This window comes from Vipera berus (assembly GCF_964194415.1).
Source record: "Vipera berus genome assembly, chromosome: 1".
In the NCBI taxonomy this organism is placed as follows: Eukaryota; Metazoa; Chordata; class Lepidosauria; order Squamata; family Viperidae; genus Vipera; species Vipera berus.
Genome location: NC_138202.1, coordinates 14,302,724 through 14,324,185, shown reverse-complemented (window position 1 = coordinate 14,324,185; position 21,462 = coordinate 14,302,724). Strand labels below are relative to the sequence as shown.

The 21,462-nt window shown below is 42.9% G+C and overlaps 1 protein-coding gene across 7 annotated transcripts in view; it reads left to right on the top strand.

Moving 5' to 3' along the window:
* Positions 1-21,168, top strand: part of REXO1 (RNA exonuclease 1 homolog) — a 56,934-nt gene extending 35,766 nt beyond the window's left edge. Inside the window, exons 9-18 of one of the 7 annotated variants that reach the window (XR_014028678.1) lie at positions 3,689-3,826; positions 7,767-7,880; positions 11,471-11,544; positions 14,454-14,564; positions 15,779-15,894; positions 16,721-16,859; positions 17,084-17,204; positions 18,465-19,694; positions 20,145-20,225; positions 21,029-21,168. Coding sequence is in view for 3 of the 7 variants with exons in the window: in XM_081345786.1 (XP_081201912.1) it covers positions 3,689-3,826; positions 7,767-7,880; positions 11,471-11,544; positions 14,454-14,564; positions 15,779-15,894; positions 16,721-16,859; positions 17,084-17,204; positions 18,465-18,742 (1,091 nt within the window). In the remaining 4 variants the exon portion in view is untranslated. The other 6 variants (XR_014028679.1, XR_014028680.1, XM_081345786.1 and 3 more) reach the window with 6 other exon arrangements.
* The last annotated feature ends 294 nt before the right edge of the window (positions 21,169-21,462 follow it).

Here is a 21,462-nt window from a genome sequence, read left to right as displayed (position 1 = left end):
GCTATTTAAAACTGTAAAGAGCACGGAAAAGCTGTAGAGAAGAATGGGCTGAGGTCACTTTTTTTAGAGGTTTGTTGATACATGGCACCTGTGATTCTTCTAAATGCCCCTCTTCAGTTTGACCAGATTTACCCTGTAGGGAAGGGCCTTTCGTGATAAAAGTGCAATTATCCCGAAGTAAGCCTGTTGCCCAGTTAACAACTTCCACGATTCATTGCAGAAATTGTAAGCGATCTAATCCGTGCCCGTTTTGAATGTGGATAAAACAGTAGCTTTGAAGCAAAACAAAGATGTTTTTTTTAATCAATCACATAAGGTATTCCAGGTCTGTGTGGGGAAAAGATAATCTTTCAAGTTGCATGGCCCTAAGTTGTGAAGGGGATGTCTTTGCAAATGCATTCTGTCTTGTTGAGAGAGAAGAGGAGAAGGCTTGCTTCAAGTAGGCAGCTGCTTATTAGTGTTAATGAGAAATTACCCTTGGCCCAAATTGGTATCAGCAAAAGTACTTGATGATTCTTCGCTTACAGAGTGGATTGTGCAAAACAATGACGGTCAGGTACAGAATCCTGACGTCACAGATACGTTGATGGGCACTGACTGTCCCTAACTAAATGAGAAAAAAACAACAAAACCCAGGTCGTAGTAGATAACTCAGTGATGTTAACTGTGCAGCAGTTATGAACAAGGGAAAATTCTCTGCTAAGGATCATTAGGAAACAGATTGAACAACCCCAAAGTCTTGAATACCTTCCTTACAAGAAAAGTATAAGAATACAGAGAAGGCGAGTGCAGGAGAAAATGTTTAAGGCATTTAAAATCTAGCATTGTCATGAAGGATGTGGGTATGAGGATCTTTTTTTCTCCCTGTCCGAAGGGGTCATGCAGTGAAATTGAATGGAAGGAAATTTAGATGCAATTTAGATGAGACAAAGAAAGTACTTTCTATAGTCCATAATTAATCTTGGATTCTTTATAGTAGTTGTTGGAGCAAAAGGACAAAGTTACGGCCGTAGACTTATATAGAGGTAGTTCCCAACATGCGACCATAATTGAGCCCAGAATTAGGCGCGTAAGTTGTGGTCATTAAATTGGTCACGCTTGATCAACCCTGATTTTACAAGCTTTTTTTTTTTTTTGGCAATAGTCGTTCAGCGAATGTCACAGTTAAGCAAACATCATGGTCATTAAGTGAACCCATTTTCCCTGAAGGGCAATTTTTTGTATGTGTGTGCCAGAAATCAAAAGTCAACAGTGACCACATATTTTTATCATATGCGTACCTTAGTATATAATGATAAAAAATTCTACATAATTTTAGTAGTTGTCCAAGTGCTCAGTGGCCATACGCTAAATAAATAACATCAAAACTGCTGAAAATTATGATGGTGTGACCATTGGATATTACACAACAGCCATAAAGGAGTTCATTTGGCGGAGAGTCTCTCTTGGTCCCTCAACACCTGTTCCATAACAAGGAAGGCCCACCAGCGTCTTTACTTTCTGAGGAAACTTGAGGAAGGCACAGCTTCCACCACACATCCTCACAATCTTCTACAGAGGGACTATTGAGAGCACCCTGAGCAGTTGCATTACTGCCTGGTTTGGAAACCGCACCGTTTCGGATCGCAAAACCCTACAGCGAATAGTGAGGATGGCAGAGAAGATCATCGGGGTTGCTCTTCCCTCCGTCATGGATATTTACATCACACGTTGCATCCGTAAAGCCAAAAACGTGGCTGATTACAGACACCCCTCGTATACACTCTTCACTCTTTTGCCATCTGGAAGGAGGTACAGGAGCATTCGGGCTCGGCCATCCAGATTGTGTAACAGTTTCTTCCTACAAGCCATTAGAATTCTCAACACGAAGAAACTGGAACTATAAATACTTGTATTTGTAGTTTTTTTAAGTTTTTAGTTTAGAGTTATGTGTAGTTTGTTGTTCCGCTCTTCTTTTGATTCCTGTCGTCTGATGTAGCACCTTGGTTCTGGGGAAACGTCGTTTCACTGTGTACTGTACTGTATATTATTGGAATGACAATAAAGTCTACTACTACTACTGGTTGCTAAGCACCCAAGATTCAGGGGGCGGGGCAGGGGGTAACCCTCAGAGCTTTGAAAACAGGTCCTAAGTAGAGCTGGAGAAGAGAAGTCTGTCCATCCAACAGTTGCTAAGCAGCTGGTTGTTAGGGGAGGATTACCTGTAGCTTTAAATCTCCGGTCCTTTCGTCACGACCTCAAAACATTTCTTTTCCATCAGGCTGACCTGGACTGATGATAGGGGTTTTTAAAAAGAAAATGTTTTTAATATTTTATCACTGGGGCTTGTTAGTTTAATCTTTTTTAACATTTGTATTATTGTGTTTTATTGTTGTTAGCCGCCCTGAGTCCTTCGGGAGATAGGGCGGCATATAAGTCCCAATAATAAATAAATAAATAAATTCACGAAGGACAGGTCTATCACGATTAGGGTTATTTCTTAGTTTATATTCATTTATATTTTTTCCATTTCTTCCACAAACAAGTCAACAAATATACTGCAATACATAGATACATACACGTAAGTTTGGGTGCTGCTCATCCATTTCCCCTTTCACTGCATCCACCCTCCTTCTCTCTCTTTCCTCTTCTCTACTTTCTTTCTCCCTTTCTCCTTTCTTTCCTACTTCCCTCTTCTTCCTCTCGTCTCCTCTTTCCCTCACTACTCCCCTCCCGTTTCTCCCCACTTCTCCTCCTCTTTCCCTCCAACCTTCCTACTTCCTTCCCCCTCCTCTACTCTCTTCCCTCTCTCCTCTCCTTTCTTCCCTCCCATTCCTCTTCTGATACAATTCAGGGCTGATGTCCGAGCAGCTCCTCTCCTTGGATTTTCAGTGTCTATATTAGGTATGATAACATTAATTTTCTATTACATCAATATTTCTATAAATCTGACCTTCTCGGTGTATACTTCTATAAATTTTTATACTACCTCCAGTTATGCAATACTGTGTCACCTGGGTCTCCCTCCTTATCTCCTCATTTTTCTTCCATCTAAATTAGTGTTAGCCGTCTTTTAAGCATATTCTCTTTTTTCACCCACTCGTAAAATTTTCCCCAAATTTCATAATACTCTGTCTTATCTTTAGTTATCATAGTTACGATTAGGGTTATTTCTGTCCTGAGGACAGCCCATCTCAGAATACATGCATCTGGAGAACAAAGTTACAAGAGGGATATGTCTCCATCACCCCAGAGGAAATGACCACCATAAGGAACAAAATGCTGAACACGCATAGGCCTTGGCCTAGTCCAGGGATAGGCAACCTTGGCTCTTTTGTGACTCGTGGACTTCAACTCCCAGAATTCCTGAGCCAGCATGGCTGGCTCAGGAATTCTGGGAGTTGAGGTCCACGAGTCACAAAAGAGCCAAGGCTGCCTACCCCTGGCCCTAGTCCAGCCAGATTGTTCTGATGATGGTCTTTGTACAAAACTGCCTAGCGTTTCTTCTCCGCATTTTCTCCTACTTTACCCCACCCGCCTGATGCTTAGATCTACCTTGGCTTGTGGTTTTATGCTGCTTGCAACTGCAATTGCCATTTTATTGCTGTATAAGCTGTCCAGAATGTTTCCGGGTGTGTGGATGATATTGGTCTGAAAATAGCTAGAGAAAATGGCGAGATAAACATTTCCTAACCTTTGTCATTCTCAGGGGCTACTTTGTACCGAAGGCTCAAAGAATATGTGCTGACAGAGGATGAGTTGAAGGAGCATGGCTACCCGTTACCGTGTCCCGAGAGACCTGGCCGGGCTGTTGTCTTTGCTATGGAGGAGAAGAAATTGACTGATGGTGAGTTGTGCTGGACCAGAGAGTTTCTGACTCTTAAGAACCATTCAGATGTTTTGTTTAATGGGAAGAAGAAGAGAGGTCAGGAAAGGAACCTTCAGCCAGTATATTCCCTTCAAGGCAGACATCCCCACTGACTGCTTGTGGATGGGATGTTAATGAGCTTTTAAGCATCTTCTGAAGCTACTTACTATAGATATTATTTTATTTTTGCACGTAGACCCTTTGTTCCTGTGCTAAACCGTGAAAATTTGCAACTCCTATAACAGCAGGTCACATTTTACATAGGTTCATGCAGAACTCTGTCTGTAGCACCAGACTGGAGCAAGCAGTGAACAGTGAGAGTTTCCGTTTGCACTAAATACAATTGAGAAGTGCAGAGTGATGCCAGTGATGGACATGCGATGTCCATTGTGGTCTCCTGGATCCTTGTGCTGGAGTGTTGTGTGTACTTGCAAATCCTCTGGATCTAAGGATGAGTATGTTGGTTTGAATACATAGGAGGAAAAACAGGAGAAGATTACAGATGGCTGTCCTGTTTGTAGGTTTTCTGTTCTGGCTAGGTTTCAAGGTGTTTAGACCAGCCCTGAAGGTCTTCTCTTGAATTGCTAGGCCATTCCAGAGGTGCAGGCACATGAACTACAAGTAGTCCTCGACATAGAACCATAACTGACCCTAGAATTACAGTTGCAAGTCGTTGAAGTAGTACGTTGAGACATCACATGACTGGACCCAATTGAAATTGTGGACTCAGTTATGCTTGTTAAGTCGAGGACTAAACAAGCATAATTGAATCCAAAATTTCTATTTCTAAGCAAGACATAGAAAGAGTGCAGAGAAGAGCAACAAAGATGATCGGGGGACTGGAGGCTAAAACATATAAGGAATGTTTGCTGGAATTGGGTATGTCTGGTCTAACGAAGAGAAGGACCAGGGGTGACACGATAGCAGTGTTCCAATATCTCAGGGGCTGCCACATAGAACAGGGAGTCAAGCTATTCTCCAAAGCACCTGAAAGCAGGACAAGAAGCAACAGATGGAAACTAGTCAAGGAGAGAAGCAACCTAGAACTAAGGAGAAACTTCCTGACAGTTAGAACAATTAACCAGTGGAACAACCTGCCTCCAGAAGCAGTGAATGCTCCAACACTGGAAGATTTTAAGAAGAACCTGGACAGCCATTTGTCTGAAATGGTATAGGGTTTCCTGTCTGAGCAGGGGGTTGGAGTAGAAAACCTCTACTTTTTTATTATCATCATCATCATCATCATCATCATCATCATTATTATTATTATTATTATTATTATTATTATTATTATTATTATTATTATTATTATTATTATTATTATTATTATTATTACATTTGTTAAGTGAGTTTTGCCCAATTTTATGACCTTTCTTGGCACAGATGCTAAGTGAATCACTGCAGTTGATAAGTTAGTAACACTGCTATTAAGTGAATCTGGCTTCCCCATTGACTTTATCAGAAGTCCTCAAAACCATGATCCCAGGACATTGCAACCATCATAAATACATGCTAGGTTTCAAGAGTCACATGACCATGGGGATGCTGCAACAGTCATAGGTGCGAAAAGTAGTCAAAAGTCACTTTTTTTTCCTGTTCTGTTGTAACTTTGAACAAAAGAATAGTTGTAAGTTGAGGCCTCCCTGTATAATTTTTGCAGCGGTCGTTATGTGAATGCTGTGGGCATTAAGTGAACGCTACAGTCGTTGAGCAAGTAACTTTTCCCCAATGAGTGTTTTTCCCCTCAGAAACGAATTAAACACCAGAAACCAGCAAAAACGTCACAAATCACAGTCGCTGCAAATGGTTTGCCAACACCCAAAATACAATCGTGTGAATGTAGGGAGAAGTGCAGCTGCTGTAACTTTGAAAACAGATCACAAATGGCTTTTGGGAACTCTGTGGTAACGTTGACCAATTGTTAAAAGACATCAATCATAAACAGCACACTAAAAAGCAGAGACATCACCCTGTCAACAAAAGTGCGTATAGTCAAGGCCATGGTCTTCCCAGTTGCAATGTATGGCTGTGAAAGCTGGACCATAAGAAAGGCTGAGCGCCAAAGAATTGAGGCCTTTGAACTTTGGTGCTGGAGAAGACTCCTGCGAGTCGCTTGTACTGCGAGGCGATCAAACCGGTCAGTCCTAGAGGAGATCAACCCTGACTGCTCTTTAGAAGGCCAGATCCTGAAGTTGAAACTCAAATACTTTGGCCACCTAATGAGAAGGAAGGACTCACTGGAGAAGAGCCTAATGCTGGGAAAGGTTGAGGGCAAGAGAAGAAAGGGACGACAGAGAATGAGGTGGCTGGATGGAGTCACTGAAGCAGTAGGCGTGAGCTTAAATGGACTCCAGAAGATGGTAGAGGACAGGAAGGCCTGAAGGAATGTTGACCATGGGGTCGCGATGGGTCAGACATGACTTCGCAACTAACAACAACAACAACACAACAACATAAATCATAAGGCAAGGACTACCTGTAGTGAAGAAGAGATTGGTGATCTAGGGGGTGCCCTGTGTCTGAGGAGACATTTCAGAGGTTGTGGTCTGTCAGTCTATCTGTCTTATTTAACAGTCATAAAATGCCACCTCAGAATCCAGTAGAGCGATTGCCCCAGAAGGCTTCAAGGCTGGTGCTAGGACCTTGGAAGCAAATGGAGGGCCCAGGGCCCAGGCTAGGTTGCAGCTCTTCCACTTTAAAGATCTGAAGTAGCCAACACAGAGAGAAGACCTCTGTCAGAGACAGCAAAAAGTTAAATGTCAGTCATAAGAGGAGCACTAGGCCAGGTAAACGGATTCCGTCCCTAAGTCTAAAGCAGTTCTCTGTGTTCGTTGCCATCAGATCAGAGGAAGGTGTGGTTTTGGCATGATAAGCTGGCAGGGACAGTACAGTAACCATGGTCAGAACAAACAACGATGGGGTCTGAAAGTGAGGGGGGAATTGATGAAATACAGCAATGTGTTTAATCTCTGGGTATTTAATAATCTTCCCCTTTTCTCATATTCTTTCATGCTGTTGCGGCAGTTACAATTGCCCTAGAAGAGGCCTTAGCCAACAGTAAGGGGCTTCCAGACTGAGGGGTTTTAATTTAATTTAATTTAATTGGGTTTTAGTTTAACTTCAGGGATTGTAATTTAATTAATAGTTTTAACTGATTTTAATTTTGTATACTATGTATTTTAATTTTCCCTGTAAACTGCCCTGAGTCCTACGGGAATAGGGCGGTATATAAATTTAAATAATAAATAAATAATATTTGTACATCCTTCAGCGACAGAAAGGAACTGTCTTTTTCCCCCCATAGATTTCAGTCTTTTCGGTAGACCCCATATGTCAGGGTAATACCAACCAGGTCTTCCTCAGCTGAATGACTGCAAACTTTCTGCCGCAAGAAACAAAACTTTTCTCCGGTATGAATGAGGATGTTGACACGCAAAGTGTGTTTTGTCTGTCTGAACTCCAGGTAGTCCTTGACATACAACCTTTCCTTTAGTGACCATTCAGAGTTACAACGGCACTAAAAAAAAAAAGTGGCTTGTGACCAGCCACCACACTTGCAACTGTCTCGGCATCCCCACTGTCACGGGGACAGAATTCAGGCGCCCGGCAACATGGTCCTGGGATCACGGGATTGTCATTTGCAACTTTCCCAGCCGGCTTCCCACAAGAGAAGTCAATGGGGGAAGCTGGCTCGCTTAACAACCAAACGATCCACTTCACTGCAGGAGCTTGCTTAACAACCGTGGCAAAACAAGGTGGCTAAAAAAGGGGCACAACTCACTTCACAACCGATTTGCTTAGTAAACTGGAAATTCACTTCCAGTTGTGGTCGCAAGCCGAGTGTTTTAGATAGATATACAAGAAAGGACCGAGAGCCCAAAATCTATACTTTTTCACACACTTCTTTTTCTTCTGGAAGGTTCTTGCAGGATTTGCTGTCGTTGTGGCACAGAATACATGGTAACATCTTCTGGAAACTGTGTCCGTAAAGAAGAATGCATCCATCACTGGGGGAGATTGCGCAAGCAGAGAGGTAATAGTTTTACATTCTTTAAAAAAAAACATATTCTTTCTCCAGTGGAATTCAAAGTGCATGACATTGATTTTTATCCTGACAGGAAACCTGTGAGGTTCTGCACAGATGGCGTTTTGCAAGCTGATCTGAGAGCTCAGACAGCTAGGTTTTAGTTCTCTGCTCGTGGCCGTGTATTTCTCCATTCTCTAATAGTAATGTCACGTAGTCAGGTGGCACTTTGGATATTGGAGGACAATGAGAAAAAAAAAATGAGAGAAGCCTTTTTCAAAAGGCAGCCTGACTTGTCTTTTTGAGAAAGAAGACGTTTCTCTTCTCATCCAAGAAGCTTCATCAGTTGCGACTGGATGGTGAGGGAAATGGAAGGATAGGATGGAAGGATAGGATCCCCCCCCCACAGTCCAGTCACAACTGATGAAGCTTCTTGGAAGGGAAGTAAAAGGCCTTGTTTTTCTTTCTCAAAAAACAGTCCAGTTACTTTTTGAAAAAGCACCTTTTGAGACAACTACGACCTGGATGATGAGAATCTCCACAGACATCACACTTTGGCATTATTTGTTCCCTCAGACTCTGTTTATATATCAAGAGGGCTTTTGTGAAGCTCCGATAAAGTTGAAGGTGGATAAAGCGCCAGGTACAGATGGTCTGACTGCGGCCTACTACAAAAATTTACAATTAGAGATGGTTAAACCGTTAAAGGAATTGTTCCAGATAATCCAGAGAGGGGGAAAGGTGCCTCCATCTTGGAGAACTGCCTTTATCTCTCTGATTCCGAAGGAAGACCAAGATGCTACTCAAGTAAAAAACTACAGACCGATATCACTATTAAATACAGACTACAAGATATTTGCTAAGGTGTTGGCTAATAGATTGATGAGGGTTCTGCAACGGGTGATTCATGGGGATCAAACTGGGTTTATTAGTGGTAGGCAAATGAAAAATAACGTGAGGCATATAGTTGATGTGTTGGAATTTTTGGAAAGGAACAACCAGATCCCTGCGGCGCTAATTTTTTTAGATGCTGAAAAAGCTTTTGATCAATTGAATTGGCAATTTTTGATGAAAGTTTTAGATAAAATGAATTTTGGGGATAAATTTTTGCAACCAATTAGGGCATTATATCAAAAACAAACAGCTCGAATAATAGTTAACAATAGTTTGTCAGAAGTATGTAATATTGAGAAGGGTACAAGGCAAGGGTGCCCGTTATCGCCTTTGTTATTTGTGTTAACATTGGAGATATTATTGGTAAAAATACGAAGTTCGGAAAGAATTAAGGGTATACAGATTAGAGATCAGGATTATAGATTGAGAGCGTTCGCAGACGATCTGGTTGTTACAGTGACCCAGCCGGAGAGCTCTGTTGTGGACCTGATGGAGATAATAATGCAATATGGGAAGGTTTCTGGATTTAAAGTTAATGTACAAAAAACTAAAATTTTGGCCAAAAATATGACAGCATCGCAAAAGGCCCTTTTAGAAGGGTTAACTGGATTTGAGATTGTCAAAAGGGTCAAATATTTGGGGGTGCTTTTGTCGCCCTCTAATACAAAATTATATAAAAATAATTATGAAAAATTATGGGGAAAAATCCAAAAAGAAATGGAGAGCTGGGAAAAATTGCAATTGTCTTTGTTGGGGCGAATCGCAGCAGTGAAAATGAATGTCCTGCCTAAATTTTTATTCTTATTTCAAATGATACCGGTTCTTAAGAAAGATTCTAATTTGGAGGAATGGCAGAGAGGTATCAATAAATTTGTTTGGGCAGGGAAAAGGCCACGAGTTAAACTTAAGATTATGCAGGATACTCGTGAAAGAGGTGGTCTTAAAATGCCTAATCTTAAATTATATTATGAAGCTGCTGCGTTAGTAGGTATAAGTGATTGGATTAATTTGACACAAGAGAGATTATTAAATCTTGAGGGCCACGACTTGTTGTTTGGTTGGCATGCATATTTGTTGTATGATAAGAAGGTAGATAATGTGTTTAGAGTGCATATTTTAAGACAGGCATTGCTGAGAGTTTGGAAGAAGTACAGACATACGTTAGACTGCAAGATACCATTGTGGGCAATTCCAAAACACGCAATAGAAAATATAAATGTGGGTTTTAAACATGATGTGACTACGTATAAAGAGATTTTAAGCTTGGAAAGAAATGTCTGGAGTTTGAAACCATATAGCTTCTTGCGAGATGAGGAGATTGTTCAAACTTGGTTTCAATATATTCAGCTACGGGCCAGGTGGAAAGAAGACCAGAAAATTGGTTTTACAATGACTGATGAAAATCTGATAAAGCAAATTAGAAATCAGGGACCAGCACATATTAAACGGATATATCTTGCATTGATAGAGATTGACTCAGAAACAGAACTTGTTAAGGATTGTATGATAAAATGGGCCCAAAATATTCAAGAAGTTATTACAATGGACACGTGGGAAAAGATTTGGGTGAGGAACGTAAAATTTACACAAGCTCAAAATTTAAGAGAGAACTTTTATAAAATGTTTTATAGATGGCATTTAGATCCTAAAAAGCTTGCAAGTATGTATCCGAATTATCAACCAAAATGTTGGAGGTGCGGTGATGAAGATGCAACATATTTTCATATATGGTGGACATGTAAAAAGGTTAAGGCCTTCTGGATAAAAATTTGGTGGAATATGCAGAAGATTTTCAAGCAAAGGATAAAGTTTTGTCCGCAACTTTTCTTGTTGGGAATAATCACAGATGCTACGGTTGTGGACACTAAGTTGATGTTGAATTTAATTACGGCAGCAAGACTTTTAATAGGTCAATATTGGAAGAAAGAGGAACTGCTGACCATAGAAGAATGGACTTTAAAGGTTTCCGACCTGGCAGAGATGGCAAAGATTTCGGCTTATTTGAAAGATCACTCGCAAGAACGTTATATTATGGAATGGAGAAAATGGATTGAGTATATCCAGAACAAATATAGGGTTAAGAAGTTTCATGTAGCATTTGAATAAGTCTTCCTTCTCTTTTTCTTTCTTTTTTTCTTTTTTTTTTCTTCTCTATATATATTTAATATTATTAAGGTTTGTATTATCCTATATAAGCTAGAGAGTGATAGATTTTAGAGTTTATGGTTGTTAGTATATGGTTGTTTATGATTGTTTTTTTCCTATACCTTGTATTTAGCTCTGGGAAGTCGGGGGGGGGGGGAGGGGGGAGGGGTAGGGAGGGAGGGAGAGGGGAGGGGGAGGGGGGACTGTTAAAGATAAACTGTATGTTAAAACTTTTCAATAAAAAAAAAGATTATTTAAATGATACGGCTTACAAATCTTTCAGAAGTAAGCTATTTTAGCTTTCCATGTTCATTATGCAATTGCTCATACTATTGTTTGCTTTCTTTTTCCTTTAGCATCATTTTCCTAGCCTGCATCTTCATTATAATTTTAAACATAACCCTCCCCAAGTAGTTTGATAGAAAGGAATTGTGTTAGTATTAAAATCAGGATTATCTCAACCAGACTAGTTTTTGCTTAATCTTTGATTGATGGTTTTGTGCACAGTGAAGGTTTCCCACTTAGCATTTCTCTCTCTCTCTCTCTCTCTCTTTTTGCAGTGCCAGGTGGCTGGGAAACACATTATAGCTGTTGTTCAGGAGCCGTGGGTTCACTCGGATGCCAAATTGCAAAAGTATGTAACCATGTTAAGTCAAACCATGAAGTACAAGGTAAAGTGGACCACCTTCTCTCTCAGCATAGTCACAGCTTTGCCACTTTGATCTCTGTTTCATAGAAGTTGCTTTGGAGATGCTTTTCAATCTTATTTTGGTTTGAAAAAAGCCATGGCTCCTTCTATCAGCTATTCTCTGTAGTAATAGGACAAAATATTTCATTTACTGTTAAATTTGTGATAGCGGTCTAATGCATTAGAGCAGGGATGTTCAGCCTTGGCAATTTTGAAGATTTTGTGGATTCAACTCCCAGAATTCCTCAGCCAGCATGGGAGTTGAAGTCCACAAGTCTTAAAGTTGCCAAGGTTAGGTACCCCTGCATTAGACTTTGGATGGCCTAGAAGAGGAACGTCAAACTGCCAGCCCGCGGGCCGGATGCATCATAGCGAAACCGTGCCGGCCCCATTGCCGGCAATGGCAAAAAAAGTCACAACACGTCACGTGATGTTGCGAGTTTGACACCCCTGGCCTAGAAAATCCAGCAAACAGTAAAAACACACACCCAAATAAGCAGCCCAAACTTAAGACTTTATCCGAATGTTAACGGATACAATGGGACCCCACAAATGCATCAGTACGCACATGAAATCCAGGCCCATGAACAAATGCAGGTTTTAAGGGCTTTCCAGAACCCGAGGAGAGGGAGTGCCATTTGCCTCTCACAGGGAATGCTGCTCCCTAGGCAGAGACAGAGAAGGCCCACTTCCTCAGTCCCACAAGATGGCAGCATTTAATAGAGAGGAGCTGTTCAAACATACTGGATTGGCTGAGACAATTGGAAATACGCGGCCGCTCAAGGGCCACTCAAGAAAACGAGGCTCTATGCCATGAAACACATGGGCCATTATATCAAAAATATTTCCTCCTCTTACCACGAGGGTTAATTTCATCCAGTTAGTCATTGTGGCTTGTTAAATCTTCAGCAGACATGAATTTTCTGTAAGAGCTTGAGAGGGAAGCTTAGAACGGGGCCCTGGCTACCGAGGACAATGCTGCAGTCTCAACACTTTCCCCAAATAGAAGGACGGGGATCAAAGAATCACAGAATGTAAGGTCTGGAAGGGATCTTTGAGGTCATCTAATCCAACCATGTGCTCCGTGCAAGAGTCCGCTATTGTAGTATCTCCAACAGATACTCCCTTCAGCTTCTGTTGAGACACCTCCAGTGAAAGCTGTTCCTGAGGCAGTCTGCTCTATGGTGGAACAGCTCTTGGCATTTGGGAAATTTGCTTGATGACCAACCCAAATCAACTTTCTAGTTATTTTAAATCCGTTGTTTCTTGTCTTTTTTCCCCCCCCTGGATCAGTGTTACCCCATCTTGTACACAACAGCCTTTGAGATACTTGAAGGCAGCTATCACATCTTTGTGTATTTTTCCCCCCTTTCTAGACAAGACATACCCAGTATACCTCCTCAGAAGTTTTTTTTTCCTTCCAGGGCTGGTATCATCTAAGTTCTCCGCTGAACATATTCCAGTTTAAGAAAGCCCTTCCTAAAATATCAACCTGGTGTTTCCCAAGTATGATCTAAACAAAAAATTCTCCTGAACTTAATATTAGGCTTTGGTTGATCCAGCCTAAGACTGTGTGTACTTTTTTTTTCAGCTGGATCGTGCTGTTAGCACGTGTTCGACCCACCACTACCACCACCCTATCCCAAAGCTATAATTCAGAGTATATCGTGATTACATAGTAACCCTGGTCACAGTATGAAGACGTCCGCAGGACTTTCCTTGACAGAGAATAAGGGAAAATGATGGTAGGAGAAGGAAGTAATTCTGCACAGGCCCGAGGCTGCTGCATTTCTTGAGGAAATGGGCTTCTCCACTCTGAGAGAGAGATTGGGGCTCAGTGCATTTAGAGGGATATAGAAATAGAGCTGTGAGGAAAACTAAAGGAGATCAGATCTTTTTGCTCTCCAGAGATTTTAGTCCACACCTCTCTAAAAGGTAAAGGTTCCCCCGCACATGCGTGCTAGTCGTTTCCAACTCTAGGGGCTGGTGCTCATCTCCGTTTCAAAGCCGAAGAGCCAGAGTTTGTCCGAGGACATCTCCGTGGTCATGTGGCCGGCATGACTGGACGCCAAAGGCGCATGGAACGCTGTTACCTTCCCACCGTAGTGGTGCCTATTTTTCTACTTGCATTTTTATGTGCTTTCGAACTGCTAGGTTGGCAGAAGCTGGGACGAGTAACAGGCGCTCACTCTGTTACGCGGCGCTCGGGATTCGAACCGCCAAACTGCCGACCTTCTGATCGACAAGCTCAGCGTCCTAACCCACTGAGCCACCGCGTCCCTACTAGGAGCGGGTAAAATGTTTTGTGCTCAAACCTGACGCTCCTGGGAGCTGTCTTGATACGTCCCCATTTTCAAGATGGCCTTTTCCACCATAAAGATGATGGGATATTGGGCCCACTATCAAGGTTCCTTATCTACATTATAGGAGAAGTACATCCTATTCCCCCCCCCCGAGACATCACAAGTTTTGCTCTTTGAAAAGATTTGCTGTCCAGATAGACTTGTTTATCTGTGTGGTTCTCTCGGATGTTCTTGAGAACTTCTGTCAGTTTTTTATTATTATTATTGTTCTGTAACAAAGCAAGGGCGTTCTCTTTCACTCTTATAATTGTTATTGATCTTTTGATTCTGCGTTATGGAGCAGGTCAGTTTTCAGTCTTCTCTCCACCCACCGGTAAAAAAAAAAAAAAGGTAACCTTTACTTCCCGTATTGTGTTTACTCAGGTTGGCATTTTGCAAGACCACCGGTCTGGTCTGCTAACTAAAAGTGGGCAAGATTGGAGTCCTCCCGATCCTTTCTCCGGGCATTGCTTTTTAACGCTTCTTTAATTCTTCCCCCACTCTCACCTTAAGCAACATGTCCATGACGGCCGGAAGGAAAGTCTGGAAGGTTTTGTGAAGACGTTTGAAAAGTTGCCACGGGCAGGTGGGCATCCTGGCATCTACGCCTTGGATTGTGAAATGGTAGGTTGGCGATGCATATAGAGAATGACCTTAAGGATTCCATCTTTCTTCTGAAATGTGTATTTAAATGTTGTGCCCCAACGGAAACACCTTTGACACCACCGTGCATGCTCAGTGAAGAGTTTGGGTAAGACAGAAAGGGTTTTCGAAGTAAAACAAGGCTGTTGAGATTCAAGAGGAGGCAATTAGCAAGCACATAAACCGGGATGTGGTTAAAGAAGCCAATTTCATCACATTTCCATAATTCGTGTGTTTGCAGAATTGAACTTTTTTATAAAAATTCTAGTCTGAGCATCATTGAGACCACCTGCTGCCGGCGTCAACTTCCCTCCGCCCTGTGCGTTCCCACAGAGAGGGCCTCCTCAGGGTGCCTCCGGTCAGAGAATGTTGGCTGGTGGCCCCCAGGGGGAGGTTCTTCTCTGTGGGCGCTCCGGCTTTATGGAACCAACTGCCGGTTGAGCTCCAGACGGCACCAGACCTTTGCTCCTTCCGGCGCGGTCTGAAGACCCATTTATTTGAACAAGCTGGCCTGGCCTGATGGGGGATGTTAGGGTTTTTAATGGGTTTTTATATTGTTACTGTTTTATCTGGGCGATTATTTAATTCTCTTTTAATTTTTGTATTTTCTATTTATATATGCCCTGTTCACCGCCCTGAGTCCTTCGGGAGAAGGGCGGTATATAAATTTAATAAATGAAATGAGAAGGGGCTCAGGCACAGATGTACCTGCTATATCCCTTCCCCCAAACTGGTGCTCTTTCAGGTTTGTTGAAGCTGCACCCCTTCTTAGCATTCCCATCAGTCTACCTCTGCTGGTCGGAATTTTGGGAGTTGCAGAGGAGAACATCTGGTGAGGCGGGGGGCTATCCGAGCAGAGGGATCTAGGACTGGTCCTTGGTACTAGACTTAACCCTAGCCGAGAATGTTACTGTAGAGATAAAATACAGAGCGGAAGGTACCAATTACAATTTCTGAACTCCTCAGAAAGAAGGCAGAAGAGAAATGTGGTTAAAATAAGGCATACCGAGTCCGACGCCTAAATTACTGGAAACTTTTCTGAATCGTGTTTTTCCCCCCTGATTCTTTTTCACGTCTTTCCCTCTGATTGCAAAATTGGCTTGAGGTCTGATGAATGGCTGTTGTTGCCCAACAGCTGGTGGGAACCTCTCCTAAAACATGCTTTCTTTGTGTCTCTCACCTCTTGTCTTCTGCAGTGTTACACTAAGCAGGGTTTAGAGCTGACGCGTGTCACTGTGATCAACTCAGACCTGAAAGTGGTCTACGATACCTTTGTCAAGCCAGACTCCAAAGTTGTGGATTACAACACTCGGTGAGGCCCCCACAAATTGTGAAAATGCACGAGGAATACAAACAAAAGTCTGCGTGCTTGGTGACAGCCGTTGAGTGGCCAGGGTATCTGCTAAGCATCTGCACCTTTAGACTTGCCTGCTGAAGCCGTAGAAAGAAAGCCGTGTGGCACAAGCTAGGCTGACCCAACTTCCTCCATGCGGGATTTCTGAGTTTCAGCAGGCGATTTTCCATTTTTTGAACTTCAGATTCATTGCCTTGTTCTCTGCTTGTCCTGGTTTGTGAATCAGAAAAACTAATTCAGAACATTTGCACTCCCAAACCGTTGGATCCGTCTAGATCACATCGCCCCAATAAATGAGCTGGGTATTTTTCCTATGGGGGGGAACCTGCTTTTCGCGTTTCTTTCTGGGTTATTGCTCTGAACTTTGTTCTTTCCAATAAGGCAGGGCCGGGAGCACTTTTTGTGGCGATATTTACAAACGTGTAATATCGAGGAGAGGTCAGAGGGCACATGTGACACATGTGGGTGGTGCTGGATTTGAGGGGGAAGTTGAATTTGTGTTGTACCTGCATTCCTGCCCATATTACAGTTTTTATCTATTTCCCAGCACAAGATGGTGGAGAAGCGTTCCTTCTGTTTTTAGCCATCCTCGTCGGGGGGGTGCTGCCAAAAAGAAACCGGGGTCCATTTTGCTCGAGAGGTTTTGTGAAAGAAAAGGGAGGAGGTTCTCTCAGCTGGAGTTAGCCTACAGTTGCACACGTGATGGGTGGTAACCATATGTCTGAAAAGCAGCAGAATTTCAAAACACAACAAAACAGCTGACGATACCAGTTTTCCTTGGCAGGTTTTCAGGTGTGACAGAGGCAGATCTGGAGAATGCGTCAATAACTCTTCGGGATGTCCAGGCGGTTCTCTTGAGTATGTTCAGCGCAGAAACTATCCTGATAGGCCATAGTTTAGAAAGTGACTTGTTTGCACTAAAGGTAAACGTTGCATGGAAACACACACATGTTTTACATACGCCCTTCCCCCTGACATGATGGCCATAGCTAGTTGATGGGCAAATCCATTGCCTTCTCTGGCCTGTCTTTTAAGACGCACTTCCTTGAAACATACACTCTTGTATTTAAGCACTTTTAATTAAAAGTCCAAAAGGAAAGAAAGAATGTACGGAAGAATCCAATAAATATTCTTCTTCCCTTACTAGCTTATCCACTCTATGGTGGTAGACACAGCTGTCGTCTTCCCTCACCGCCTGGGTTTGCCTTACAAGCGGGCATTGCGTACGTTGATGGCGGATTACCTCAAGCGCATCATCCAGGATAGCGGTAAGACTTTGGGGCAAAAATGAGGACCCAGATTGTTGGGGGCAATAGGCCGACTCTGTAAACGGCTTAGAGAGAGCTGCAAAGCACTATGAAGCGCTATATAAGTCTACCTGTTATTGCTATTGCTCTTTAAGGTCATTTGCAGTGTCTCGGGATTCCCTGTCTGCAACTTAAAATATATATTTTGTTTACTGGAAACCAGTGTTTGTTTCCAGTTTCCAGCAAAAAAAAAGCCCATTGTGGATAATGAATTTGCTTAATGATCACTGTGTTCTCTTAATCACTTAACAGTGATTCAACTTAATGCCCACCGCAATAAAATTTGCTGCCTTTTGAAAAAACAACATTTTTTAAAAAATCTACGTAATATATTACTCCTCTTAACTTAGATACAATTGCCCCCTCCCCCAGAGTAATAGCTAATTTCCCCTCCCTCCCATATGGCAAAGTGCTTAACTCCTCTCCTTTTGGAAAAATGGTTAAAATCTGTCCCCCGTTGTCATTCCCCCCCCTCCCACAAGGTATCTGAGTCCAGTTGAACAGAGTTCCCTTTTGCTTCTTTTATGATAGTGTTTGGTGCCGCTTTCTACGTTGGGTATGCTTTTTAATGTCGTGTTTAGTTTGGAGTTTTGCTTGTTTTTTACTGTATGCTACCCAGAGTCCCACTGTTCAGGTTAGGTGGGCCTGTAAACCCCATGCCGTAAGTAAATGAATGGCTTCTTATTTTTCTGGTTGCTAACAGTGGAAGGTCATGACTCCAGTGAGGACGCCCGAGCCTGCATGGAGCTGATGATCTGGAAGATCAAGGAAGATGCCAAAGTGAAGCGATGATCCGCCTCCACGCTGCTGCTATTCTCCTTCGCATTTTTATCACAGGGCAATAATAAAAGCCTGCAGAGACACACCCGTAGCCAGCAGCGGACCCTTCCCAGACTTTTCCCCCCTCTCGGTTCACAGGTGTCCCGAGGAATTGGGAGCGAGCAGCTCCTTTGGCTGGCAAAGCGACGGGCCGGGTCTGCGTGCCCAGGCATTGTAGTCAAGGCGAAATGCATTGTGACCCAAGAAAGTCAGCCATCCCTGTGGTGGGGGAAGGGTTTGGAGACAGACGTATCGTAGAAGATCGGAATAACTTCCAAGAGGCACTGAGTTCCACTATTCCCTCTTCCCCTGTCCTATTTATGGACTTTAAAAGCTAGCTTTAATTTACATGTTTTATATATATATTTAATTTGTGGTCTTGCGATTGGCCTTGGGCTACAGGAATGGCGGAAAAGGCGGTCATGGACCCACGTCTGTCAAGAAAGCAAGCCAAAGCGGTGATGAAGGGATGCAGGCTTCATTTTAGGGAGGGAAGCCGGGAGCAGAGCTGCACAGGTGGAAGGAACCTGGCTCAAGAAGCTCTACTAAAACACAGGACCTGGAAAGGGAGAGTTACGCACAGCAGAGGAGGTCACGGGCAGAAGAATAAAGCTATGGAAAGTCAGGGATTTCAGGCCTCGGGGTGTGACTCCAGACGCGCTTTCCTGCTTAGGTCTTGACTGTAAGAGACCAGAGACGCTCCCAAGTGAGAAGCTGCTACCAAACTGCTGCAGGAAACAATCCAGATGGCTTTGGTCTGTGCTGCTGGTAGCATTTCTTTGAAACTACTGAGGGGGCAAAGCTGCCCACTGACCCTGTATCCCTCCCTGCTCAGGAAGTTGTTCAAACTAGCTGCTTCTGCCTTTGGCTCGGGGTAGGACTGACAGCCTTCCTGGCTTGAAAGTTAGCTTCTGTTTTCTGCAAAGGAGGAGAAAGAGGCAGGATTGTGTTTGGCACTGATCACATTTTCAAAGGGCTGTTACACTCAAATTGGGAGGGAGAGGTGACGGGGAAAATTCATAACTTGCTCCCAAATTCTCCCTCTGGTTAAACTTGAATATTTTGTAGTAGGGACTTCTGGGGGCTTTTTTTTCCATCTCCAATGGCTTTTTTGTAATTGCCAGTTGAACAGTTGTGTATGAAGTCTCTCACTCTGGCCACTGAGTTGTTAAAATACAAGTACGTGGAATAAATTCTGTTGCCCTGCGGAGAGCTCTCACACCCGCCTCGCCTGTTTTCTCAGAAATAACGGGGATGTGAGACGACCCTGCTAATACAATGCGGACTTTTCTGTGCCTCTCACCATTGGAAGCGGGCCCCCACTTCCAGCAGTTGTCTCCCCCCCCCACACACAGGTGGGCAACTGGTTGTGCCCACAATTGACATTTCCACTAAACAATGGTTAGTAACACGGTTCCTTTGTTTTGTCAAAGGCCTTATCTTTTTATTCAACAGGCGCCTAAGGAGCACTCTTTACTCACCTTGTTCCAAGACTTCAACGCCCACGAGCCGTGGTGGTGCAGTGGTTAGAATGCAGTGGTGCAGGCTACTGCTGCTGCCTGCCGGCTGCCTGCAGTTCAGCAGTTCGGTTCTCACTGGCTCAAGGTTGACTCAGCCTTTCATTTTTTCGAGGTCGGTAAAATGAGGACCCAGACTGTTGGGGGCAATCGGCTGACTCTGTAACCTGCTTAGAGAGGGCTGTAAAGCACTGTGAAGTGGTATATAAGTGCTACTGCTATTGCTTGTGAAAGACACCCTTATGTATTGTACAGTATATGTTGGGTACCGATGTTGGTGGTCTAGTTAGGGATATTGGGTGCTGTGTGAGTAGCCAATTCTCAACAGTGACCGGTCTGTACTGGCCTCTAGAAGGGCTGTGTATTTTAGGCACGTCCGCGCAAAGCCTCCTTTAGACCTTAGCTATCAATTTTTACATCATTCTAATCTCTTCTGATGTGACAGTCAGTGAAGATGAGGTGCCTCACAGCAGTTAGGACCCAACCCATTGACCGCTCTTCAGATTGGTGGTGTGTGAATCCTGCCTGATGGAAGCTGAGGAACTGTACATTTCTCTTTTGACAGCATTGTGAATTTTAAGCCCCAGGTGGGTTTGGAAAGCAAGAGGTGCATAAACCTGTCAAGAATTTTCCTGGGAAAAAATAGGTAAGATTTCCCTTGCAGAGTATATCGCACTCTGAAGCCCAGTGGGAGCATTTTAAAATGCTAGGAAATTCATGTTCCTATTAGGCCTTAGGCCAGTGTTTTTCCAATTTTGACAACTTTAAGACATGTACTTCAACTCCCAGAATTCCCCAACTAGCCATACTGGTGGGGAATTCTGGGAGTTGAAGTATACAAGTCTTAAAGTCGCCAAGCTTGAACCCCCTTGGTCTAGGTAGTGAATCCTACCTTGGGATCTGGATGAACACTGCCAGAGTTCCCATTGAAATAAGAGAGGCAGCACAGCCAGCTAGTTAGCAAGAAGCATGTTTTATAGATGTGACAGATAAATAAATATGACAAATACATGGGCAAAGCAGAATATTAATAATCCTGGCTTTGGTACTTTAAAAGATGGTGGGGTAGAATCCATCTTTCTTGCTCAGATATGCATGTTTTTATTTAGCATTAGAATAAAAGAGATGGTTTCGGGAAAGGAAGATTCTTGGGGTGAGCAGATGATCTGTTTAACCAAAGGAATGTATTTGCACTACAAGCTTGTACCAGGATTAATACTGATTAATCCATCATTATTAGAGAGCTCAGATGCTCCCTAACCTCCAAGAATGAAAGTTCCCTAGACACCAACATGATGGTTAATCTTCTCCCCGCCCCCTTTCTGCTATCATTTTGATGTTTGCTGCTCACCAACTGGAGCCTGCCCTTTGCTCTTCCTTCACAGGCAAGATTTGAAATGACTTCTAAGTAGTTTAGACTTAGAAAAACAAGATCTCTTTTTTCCCCAGGCCAACCCAGCCATTCGGGGCTGCAATTCTTCTCTGATTGTAACACTGTACAGTAATAAAACTGTAGACTTTGTATACGTTTAACTGTATACCTGTTAATACTATTTTGTATTTTTTTTAATAAAGCAAACTGTGGCATCCCTACGTAGCGTGATTGTAGGGGTGGAGGGCTATATGTATTGCATTCAGAAAGTATTCAGACCCCCTTCACTTTTGTCAACTTTGTTATGCTTCAGCCTGATTCTACAGTTGTTGAAATTCATTTTTTTCCTCATTGATCTACACCAGGGGTTCCCAACCGTGGGGTGGTGGTGGTGGTGAGAAAATACTCCAGGGGGTACGGTAACTTGGGTTTTCAAAATTATAGTGTATATGCATAATTCATTACCGTTATTTCAAACTTTTGTAAGGGGTGCGAGAATATATCAGAAGCA